The sequence below is a fragment of the Mus caroli genome, chromosome 9 (genome assembly GCF_900094665.2).
Source record: "Mus caroli chromosome 9, CAROLI_EIJ_v1.1, whole genome shotgun sequence".
Lineage (NCBI taxonomy): Eukaryota > Metazoa > Chordata > Mammalia > Rodentia > Muridae > Mus > Mus caroli.
In genome coordinates this window covers 11,022,195-11,033,057 of record NC_034578.1, presented here as the reverse complement: position 1 = coordinate 11,033,057, position 10,863 = coordinate 11,022,195, and the positions used below count along the sequence as shown (strand labels likewise).

The following is a 10,863-nucleotide window of genomic DNA, read 5'->3' as shown; positions in this document are numbered from 1 at the left end:
TCACTTTGTAGACCAGGCTGGCCTCGAACTCAGAAATCCGCCTGCCTCTGCCTCCCGAGTGCTGGGATTAAAGGCGTGCGCCACCATGCCTGGCCCAGCACTCTATTTTTGTAGTTCACCATTTCCTATTTTTTATAATAATAAGCTCTTGAAGGTGCCTCCTGATGCACCAGGCATTGGGATCTACTTGTTTTATCCATGGAATTACTCAGCTCAGGTCAGTCCCCCATGCACACTGCAAAGCTGCCTCTCCAGCCCTAAGAACTATTTCTGTTTTAGCCTGTCATCTCGATGGCTGCTACTACAGTGAGTGCAGTTACTAGGGAGGCAGCTTCAGCCTTCCTGGGATGGAAGATATAAGCTACAGCTCTGTACTCACCGTCTAGAATGGACATGTTTCTAGATGTTGATGAGGTGGCCTTTGAGCTCCTGCCTCGAGTAGTGACCTCCAGCCCAGTGTCTGCAAGAGGAATCACAGTGGTCAGGAACCTCCCTCTGCACAACGCAGAAGGGAGAGCTCATTAACAAACTGTGCACAGAAAGCCAGCAGCACAGACAAAACAGAGTCTGAGGGTCAGATTTCAGACTGTCCTTAGTCACCCTGGTCCTCGTTACAGCTTTAGGACACAAGCTGTAAATGTAAAGATGATAAAACAACCACAGACTGATTCTTCAGAGCTCGTTTTTGATTTGTTTGTTTTTCTGAGACAGGTCTCACCATGTAGCTCTAGATGCATGGGAACTTACTATGTAGACCAAGCTCACAGAAATCTGAGTGTGCACTACCATGCCTGGCTCTTCAAAGCTCTTATATTAAGTCATTCTTTATGTTACCAGCCAGGTTCCCTAGGATAAAATATTCTTTTTACATTTTTAAAATTTTTATGTGTATGTGTGATTATGCAAGTTTATGGCCTCACATGTATGCAGGATCCTGTAGAGCAGAAACGAGCATAGGATCCCGTGGAACTGGAGTTACAGACAGTTGTGAGCTGCCATGTAGGTGCTGGGAATTGAACCCAGGTCCTCTAGAAGAACAGCCAGTGCTTTAACCCCAGAGCCACGTGCCAGCCCTGCCATGGACAAATACTCACTGAAGAACAATTCCTAGTGAAAGACTTATGGACTACACTAGGAAATCACTGGATGGCAATGCTCTGTCATCTGGACCATGCCAGGACTAGTACCAGTGAAGACAGCAGTGCTGTGACGGCCTTTAGAAGGTAAGCTGTCTAGTGTCCTTTTCACTCTTAAACAAGCTCAGAGAGACTATAACATGTAAGTACTTTATCTCCTGATAGTAGCAATATTTCTCTGATCTGGAATTGTGATTTGCTAGCCATTTCCTTCATTCACATTTGTCAATCATTACTCCTCCATACATGAGAGAATATATACAGGAGAAGTATACAGTGAGGCTCTTAATTATAACTTAAAAACAACTAAGACCCTATGGCTGCACACAGCCAGTTACAATCTATCCAAGTTCTACTACAGGTAGCTGCTACACATCACAAAAATAACAACTGTTTTAGAAACAAAACCTCCCAATTCAATTCTGACCAAAGGACACAACTTGGCCCTTCTCTTGTAGCTTGCAAGTTTGCAGTGTTGAAAGACAAAGATGGGTGCTGACCTCGGCCTCTCTGAGAGCCTCCTCTGGGTGCCGAGCTCTGCCCTCTTGCTCCTCTTCGCCCTCGGCCTCGGCCTCGGCCTCTGCTAGGCACTGCTGACAGGCTGTCATCAGAGTCATTTGCTGTCTGCTCCGTTGTATCAAAACTCAGGTCCTCAGCACTAAAGGCTGAGGTGGAGTTCTCTGACTGTGATCTGAGGGCCCGGGCTCTGCTCATGGCCTGTGCAGCAGAGACGGCACATCAGGAGAAACAGCATCATACCCACCTCTCATTCAGTCATATCAGCCCACTAACTAACTCAGTGTGCTATACAGATGTGGAAGGAGTATCTCATACCTTACCTTACCTGTGCTGCCACCTGCAGGAGACCTCTTACGAGGGTCTCCAAGAAACTCAGTTTTGTACTCAGCACTTCTAGAACCAAAGAAGAGGCTGAAGATCACTCAGCATCCCACACAATGTTTGTAAAAGACAGTCATGAGCTTCTTTTTTAGAATGAGCTCTTAATTAAAAAGAGAAAGAAAAAAACCATGAAATTTTAGGGTGCATTTATTTTCTTTCTGATTTTTGAATATAGCAATTTCCTCTAAAATAAATTTTATATTCAGAAAGATCTAATGTCCTCTTCTAGTGTGTCTACGGTGTACTCACATAAAAAAAAAAAAAGAAAAGAAAAGAAAAAGAAAAAGAAAAAAAGATTGAGAAAGAATTTTAGAACCAAGCATATCCACTTTCTTTATTTTGTAAGAAATCATTTACAAAAGACAAATTTGAGATTTAGCCAAACACTGTAACTCTAAACAGATTTTTTTTAAAAAATTAAAAATACAATGAAAGCAAATGTGCCTGACCTCTTCACTGAGATCTGTCAAAACATAAAAGAGAGAAGAAACCTCAAACAGGTTTTAATAAAACTAGAACCCCCACCCCCCCACCCCCCGCTTCTGAAGAGTAAATACAGGCATCTGGGGAAAACTGAACAATGGGGAGTCACAATGCTGAGGCACAGCCCCACAGCCGACATAAGGCAAGTTATAAAGCGGCCTGATAGCAGGAGACCAAGGACTCCTCAAGTTCTAACAGGACCACTGGCATCAAGAGATGGGGGCGGGGAGCACTAAACGAGATGGGTAGCAAGTAGGCAAGCTAGGAGTGGGTGAGGACTGAAGCTGTGGATATGAGGTACGAAGGAGGTAGGTTAATTCAGTTTCCAAAGAGCTAGGGAAAAGTTGAGGAGATAGCTCAGTAGACAGAGTGCTTGCTTTGGAAGCATAAGGATGTGAGTTCAAGCCCAGCACCCATGTGAAAGGCTCGTACAGTGATCCCAACTTATAATTCCAACACTAGGGAGCCCAAAAAGGCAGGATCACTAGGCTCATGGCCAGCAAGAGGTGCTGTCTCGGGGTGGGCAGGAGTGGCTAGGGAGGCGGTTTGATGGGTAAAGCGCTTGCCGTACAAGCATGAGGACCTGAACCCACACTAAACGTCTGGGTGCCACTGCATGTGTCTACTATCACAGCGCTGGGAAGAGGCAGACAATCTCTGCAGCATGGGAGCCTGCCAGCTTAGTCTAACCAGTAAGCTCCAGGTTCAGTAAGAGACCCTGTCTCAAAAAATAAGGTAGAAAGCCATAGAGGAAGACACCCCACATCGATCTCTGGCCCCACGTGCACAAATAAACACATGCAAAGTAGCAGCAACTAGGAAAAACATTCAAGACTGTCCTCTGCACACATGTCCACACACAAACACACACACACATATGCACGTAAGTAGAAAATAAATGAGTTGTAATGCAGGTCCTGAAAACAACCTAGAGCCCCAAGGGGAAAAAAAAAAAAAACAGATGCCATCAACAGTCTATTTTGTGAAAATTGCTTAAAAATACTACTCTGGAGCTGGAACGATGGCTCAAGGTTAAGAGCACCAGCTGTCGGTGCAGAGGATTTTGGTTAGATTCCTAACACCCACAGGCAGCTCACAACCATCTCCACTTTCAGGAAGTTCAACTCCCTCTTCTGGTCTGTTTGGATACTAGGCAAGCATGTGGCACAGACATACATGCAGGCAAAATACCCATACACACAAAGTTAAAAACAAAACAACATAAGAAACAGGTAAAAATCCCCAAACATCATCCAGATACCAAGAAAGCTTTACAGTTGAGCTGAGCCAAATTTCCAAAGAACAGAGCTCACTGCTATTGCAGTACTGCTGTAGCCAGAACAAGCACCCAAAGCCAGCCTAAGGCAGAGACAGCACTGAACATATACAGAGAAGACAACCATCCAGTATTCATGAATATAGCAGAGGCTGGCATGCAGGTAACAGCACCTGCAGAGTGATAGCAGGTCAGGGACCCATACACACTAATATACCTCACATCAACAGAGCACAAGGAGGAGGCCCCACATTTCCCCTCTCTAGAAGCCAAAAGCCTTAACTCCCCACCACCCCTTATTTAAGCAACAAGCTTCAGGAGTAGGTGGATACTTCTACATGACTACTTTTTTTTTTTTTTTTTTTTTTGATTTTTCAAGACAGAGTTTCTCTGTATAGCCCCGGCTGTCCTGGAACTCACTCTGTAGACCAGGCTGGCCTTGAACTCAGAAATCCGCCTGCCTCTGCCTCCCGAGTGCTGGGATTAAAGGCGTGCGCCACCACCGCCTGACTTTACATGACTAAATTTGAAGGTGGATGGAAAGAGAAAGAGGAGGAGGAAGAGGAGGTGGAGGGAAGGAAGAGAGCACACAGAGAAGTAGGAGTTACCCTCTACCCCACTATAAGTCGGTACTTCACATGAATGCTTTATATACATTAAAAAACTGTTCATAGAGATGGGGAATTTAGCTCAAGGGTATAACACTTGCCTAGCAAGTGAAAGGACCTGGGTTCAGTCCTCAGTTCTAGGAGCAGGGTGTGGGGAATGTTCATTCACTGTTCAAAAAGAGAAGCATATATCAAACACAGCGTCCCTTGAGATTCATAAAGATCAAACCTCTAGTATCGGAAGAAGCTGCGGGATGATGGAAACTCAGACCCCACGGATGAGAAGGCAAGCTAGCACAGCACCTCTATAGCGGCAGCCATGGGTAACAGCACTTAAGCCCTGTCCCATTGTGATGCTTATTTGTAAGTGATAAACCACCATTTCCAAATGATCTATTTTTGTTTGTCTAAATACCATCTTTATTTTCATTTTCTCAAATATTATAGTCAAACAATGTTCTAATTTACTATTTCTGCACAACAGCTTTAAGTTACTGACTATAGGACTTACTCTCCATCTTAAACTGAAACTCTACCCATTCTCTACTCCCAAGTCCCTGGGAACCCCAGTTCTTCTCCATCCCTGTGACAGAATAACACAGTACCACATACAGATGAAATATTACCTTAGTCCACTGGAATCTGGCTCTCTCCTACTCAGTGTGTGTTCAGATTCCATGAACACTGGAGCATGTGTTTGACTGTAATGATGTGGTAACATTTCCTTGCAGGAAGATACCACATTTTGCTCATCCAGTGACCTGCTGTGTCTGACTTGGCTACTGTCAGTCTTACTCTAGGAGCACCGGTAGCTGAGTATTCACTTGAGGCTCCAGCTCCAATCCCTTTGCTGTTTACTTAAGCCTGTGCTTTATCTTTCTAGGAGTGGCCATGTTGCTTTGTACCCCAGGGCATCAGGTCCTCCTTGGACCAGGAAGTATGGAGCTCCAGGCTGCACAATAGGTGCCAATCCTGATCCTCGATCTGTTCTGTTCACATTCTCATTCTCTCCCTGGGTCTCACAGTTGCTTCTCTAATGTGGGTGGTGTCAAGTCTCTGCATTGTGAAAAGTATTCACAAGTGCATAAGAATCCATAAGTGCTGACAGAGCACTTGAAAACCTTTGAAAAGATGACAAGCCAAGGCTTTTGTCCATTTTCAAGTTGCTGTTTTGTTGAATTTAAGAAGCCTTTTTTAATGCCGTGTGGACACCAATTCCTTGTATGTATGATTTGTAAGCCCTTCGTTCCATCCTGTGAATCCCTTCACTCTGGGTTAGGAGTGGCTTCACATTTTGAAAGGGTGTACCAACCCCGTCTAAATTCAGAAAGGACCTAAGAATTTGTAAGCCAGGAAAAAAAGGAGTGTGTCAGACTAAGACAGTGCTAAGTGTTTATAGGACCGTAAGAGACAGCAGTGCGCGGGCTGGGGGTCATGGCAGCCGGCAAACCCAATCTTTACTGGCTGGCCTTGGTCCTAGGTTTCCAAGTCAACTTGTGCCTAAAACAATTCTGAGTTTTCCCCCTGTGAACAAGTAGCTCTATGGTATGCATTTTTAAATTTGTCTGTTAAAATAACTAATGCATAGTAATAGGATTCATATTCAAGGCTCAGAAATTCTGACAAAGCTGTGCATTACATCTTGAGAAATGTCAACTCTATTACTCGAGTTGAGTAGGACTCTGACGCTGAAAACCCTGTCAGCACCCACAGCATTCTGGAACTGTTTATTGCTATGATTTAATATATTTTCCAGACTCCACATGCTGTAAACTTTATGCAGAAAGCCACACCTATCAACAGTATGGAGTGGTCACTGCATGAGGAAAGGCCTCATGAGTGGATTAATCTATTCACGAGATCAATGGACTCACGAGTTATGCAGGCAGGCAATGGCTCTGTTCTGAAAGAAAGCTAGGTTGCTCACTCCCCACCAAGCCATGCGATTTGACAAGTCAGAGCCCTCCAGGAAGACTCTAACTAGATGCTGGCACCATGCTCTCTGGCCTTCCCAGCTTCTAGTACTATGAGCTCAAACATTTTTCTATCCTTTATGAATTACATGGTCTCAGGCACTTTGATACAGCAACAGAAAATCGACTAAAAAGCCCAGGAAATCCTGTTACCTGCAAATGTTTTAAAAATATAGCTAAGTTTTAAGCTTTGAAGTTTGAACTCAAAACGTTCCACTTCCATATAAAATATGCACAATTCCTTTTTTGCTGTTTTGGTGGTGATAAGGATGCTGAGAAGGCACCTGACCACTGAGCTATGCCCTCAGCCCAGCTCTTATCCTTTTAAAAAGACTAATGAGCTTAATGAGGAGACTCCTGTGGTCAAAGACCATACCTGTCCATACTCTTCTACACTTGTACTCCTAGAAGGATACTCATAACAACCATGAAAACCATTCAGACAAAGCCTTGGGAGTCAGTGATGTGTGAAATAACCACAAAGCAGTGACGATGATCAAAACACAGAACACACAAGCAGAAAACAAGCGTGCACATTTCAATCTTGAGGCGACCGTAACAGTCAGAAGTGCGGAACTTCAGTAAGCAGCTTCAAATCGACCTCTCTTGGCACTTGAAGAGACTTAAGAGGATTCCGACATTTTAACTCAGAAATACCACGCTATTTTCAATAATGAGGAATCTGTGCTCATCACATGTACAAATACATTTTAACAAGAGCAGACGGGAGAAAAGCAATGACAATCACACACTTGTCCCCGGATGTGACCTGCGCTCCAATCAGCCAATGTTAGCCAGTGTTCCCATCTAGACACAACATACCCTTGGGCAATCTGTCTAACTGTACCACTGGCACTTCTGGTTCACACACCAACCTACAAACACAGGATGCTGCAGCTGTAAATTACCTCTCGAACTTCATCATCTTCTTCGTTAGTATTTCTCTGTCTGCTTTCTCTGAAACGTCGGACCTAGACCACAACAAAGAAAGTTAGACACTATATATTCTAACAGCAGAGCACCACCAGAAATCAGGTGACAGAGTCATGGGCAACTTGATGGTTTTCAGTCCATGCAAATCAAAGCGTAAAGTGCCCACAGAATTCTCCTAAAGAGCAGGGCAGAAAATGGGCACTTTGCTTGGGAGATCTGTGCTTCATACACAAGAACAGGCCATACACTGTGCAAGTCTGCAGCTGAGAACGAAAGGCTTAGGAGGAACTCGTGAGGGAGGGTACCACCAAAGCCATAAAGCTGGGTGAAGCTACAAAGTGGGGATGCAGAGAGATGGGTCCAAGGACTAAACTCTGGGAAGTCCAGCTTGAGAGGGTGGAGAGATGAAAGTTACCAGGAAAGGGAATACTCCATCAAGGAGGGAAGAAAGCATGCCCAATGTGTGGGAGTCCTTTAAGACCTGTAAAATAAAAGTGTCTCGAGAAGTTTGGCAGCAGTCAAAGCAGGTCCCTGACAGGAGTGCTGGCAAAAGGAAACCTTGACAAGAGCAGTGGAACTGTGGATCAAAAGCCAGTATGAGAGGCAGGCACAGTGGTACACATCTTTAATCCCAGCACTCAGGAGGCAGAAGCAGCTGGATCCCGTTGAGTACTAGGCCAACCTGGTCTACATAGCAAGTAGTGAGTAGCCAAGGTTACAGAGAGAGATCCTGTCTCAGAAAAAAAAAAAAAAAGTTTGACGGAATAAGGCATGGTGCTTTGGGTACCAAAAATGCTGCTGTTCACACAGAACAGCACGTGGAGCAAGAACATTACATCCAGTAGGAGGCAAACTGGAAGACACTGTTTTAATCCTTACAACCGTGGAGGAGTATTACTCACTCCACTTTACAGATAAGGTACTGAGAGCTTAGAGAATTCAAGAATCAACACACAGATAAGGCTTCTGATTTTGAGCACATGGCCTCTATAGTCTAGAGGCCATGCTCTTGGCTACCATGATACAGAGACACAAAGACAGAAACACACACTGTGTAAACTGCCTCAACACATCTAGAGTCACAGAGTGAGTGGCACTGAGTCCATGGAGCTGCTCTGACCTGAATAGCACTGGGCAATGAATGATACTATTTACACGCAACATAGCAGGCTTTAGGAGGGCCATGCTAAACACACTAAGATGAGTGGTAAGGGACTGCATTTATGAAATAGTGTTTTGTTCTATGGAGAAGGTAACCTCATAGAATACAGATCTGTAACCAAGATACTTGCCAGTGTGTTTGGAACCTCAAAGTATCTATTCACACTCATTCATGTTATGAAATTGAATAGTCAGTGTGTGCATCTCTGCATCCTTACAGTCCTGTTTGCGTGTAACATTATACTGAAATACTTTTCCATGGCTGTCAAACACATACTTTTTGTTTATTTAAGACAGGGTCTTCTGTAGCCCAGGCTGGCCTGAAACTCATTATGTAGTGAGGATGACCTTGACTCCCAGTCCTCCTCCATCTACCTTCTCAGCTCTGCAGTTATGGACATGCCATTGCACCTGGCCAAAATCACAATACCTAACAGCTTATTAACACATAACCCTTAAGAGAAGTCCTTAGACTTCTAGATTAGGGGACAGTGTTCAAAGAAACAAAAGTTTCCTAGTGTCCCCCCCTGAGCACAGCACTGGCAGCTGTTATGCTGTGTATGAATGTCTGCTTTACTTACTATTTCCTCGGCAGGACACCAGCAGGACCAAGCCTTACTGCTGTTAGGAAGCTGCTTCAGTACACCTCCAACAGTGCACTGACTGCCAGTTTTCTTGCATAAATTTGACAAACAAAATCCATTTAAAATCAATGCCCTTGGTTGACTGTGGTTAAATACCACCTTCTCGAGCTTATTAGCCATGTATACATTCTTGTGAACTCCTTTTTCATGTCTTTTGTTTATGGCTCTACTGAAATGTTTAATATTTTCTAAAGTTTTCCATGAGCCTTTGAATACTACACTGAAAATGTTAGCCTTTTCTTCTGTACACTTACGCACACTTTCTCCACAGTTAAACCCTTTTTCTTGTTGACATGGCAATGTACTCCAATGGAAGTTTTTCTCGTCTCTCCTTGGTATGCAAAGGGAAGGCATGCTTTAGGTGAGATCAAAAGCTCAGTCAAAACTAATGAAAAAAGTGAAAGAAGCAATTCTATGCTACAAGCTTCATTCTGAAGCCTTCCTGGAAGCTCTGAAAGATGCTCTCTCGAGGACAGGATCAACTGAGCACCAGTCACATGTCAAACTCTACTGGCTTCTGCCTAGACACTGCCTTATTTATTCGTCATTTTATCCCTTTAACTTTATAGATGAGGAAACCAAACAAATTATATACTTAAACAGTCGTAGACCCAAAACCAAACCAAACCTCTGCATAACTCTTAAATGCTGCCAGACAGCAGCTCACCTCCTCATCAATCTTGTCTTCCAGAGCATCAATATGGCGCTCCTTAAGAAACCGCTGTGTTTTCTCCAGCTGGTACTTCACTAATTCCTCGATGGCATCTTTCTCTTCCTTGTCCACAAACTCTTGAACTGCTTCGCCCATCCCTCTTTCTGTCAGCAGCGAGAGCTGAACATTCTGTGAAAAACAACACAAGGTGTTTGATGCACAAGTACTATCTGTTCCTCATCCAGTGACTACCTAAGAATGAAGCCACAATCTGCTATGGGAAAGGATAAGCTGCCGGGTGTGGGATCAGCAGACAGCATGTTAATATTAAAGGGGACAGAAGAAAAGGGAGGGGAGAGGAAGACAGGTACAGCTAGCTGTAGAGACCTGAATGGCTGCCAATACCAGAGAGGCCACCAATGATTACTAGAGATGAGGATAAACCATTGGGTTAGGCAAGATGATGGCTGTAAAGATGTCCCCAGCTCACTCTGGAAGCTCTGAGTATGTTATATGGTGAAGGAGTTCAAGGCCACAGATGATATTAAGGCTGTTCATCATCCAGCTATAAACTACGCAGGTTGTCAAGGGCTGTCCAGGCAGCCCCATAGAATCACAGGGTTCCAGAAAGAACGAGTGAGAGGCAGGGGAAGACAACTTAGAAAACAATCAGGGATTCAATACTGCTGGCTATGCACACGGAGACTAAGTTAAGGTACATAAGGAGCGCTAGTAGCTGGGGAAGGTTAAGAATTACACACTCCCTTACAATTTCCAGAAAGGAATATGGACCTGCTGATACCTTGATTTCAGCCCAGAAAGACCAGTGCTATCTCTGACCTATACAACTGCCAGGTAACAAATTTGTGCTTTTAAAAATACATAATGGAGCTGGCGAGATGGCTCAGTTGTTAAGAGCGCCGACTGCTCTTCTGAAGGTCCTGAGTTCAAATCCCAGCAACCACATGGTGGCTCACAACCATCCATAACGAAATCTGATGCCCTCTTCTGGAGTGTCTGAAGACAGCTACAGTGTACTTACATATAATAAATAAATCTTTAAAAGAAAAAATACATAATACAACTAGAGAAGTCCA

General features: G+C 44.0%; 1 protein-coding gene across 5 annotated transcripts in view; it reads right to left on the bottom strand.

The window, feature by feature from the left end:
* Positions 1 to 10,863, bottom strand: part of Mre11 (MRE11 homolog, double strand break repair nuclease) — a 50,486-nt gene that overhangs the window by 8,362 nt on the left and 31,261 nt on the right. For all 5 annotated transcript variants that reach the window (XM_021171752.2, XM_021171753.2, XM_021171751.2 and 2 more), the window contains 4 exons: positions 9,782 to 9,955; positions 7,285 to 7,347; positions 1,637 to 1,853; positions 380 to 460 (listed from right to left, as the gene is read on the bottom strand). In XM_021171752.2, coding sequence (XP_021027411.1) covers positions 380 to 460; positions 1,637 to 1,853; positions 7,285 to 7,347; positions 9,782 to 9,955 — 535 coding nt within the window. The remainder of the gene's footprint in view (positions 1 to 379; positions 461 to 1,636; positions 1,854 to 7,284; positions 7,348 to 9,781; positions 9,956 to 10,863) is intronic.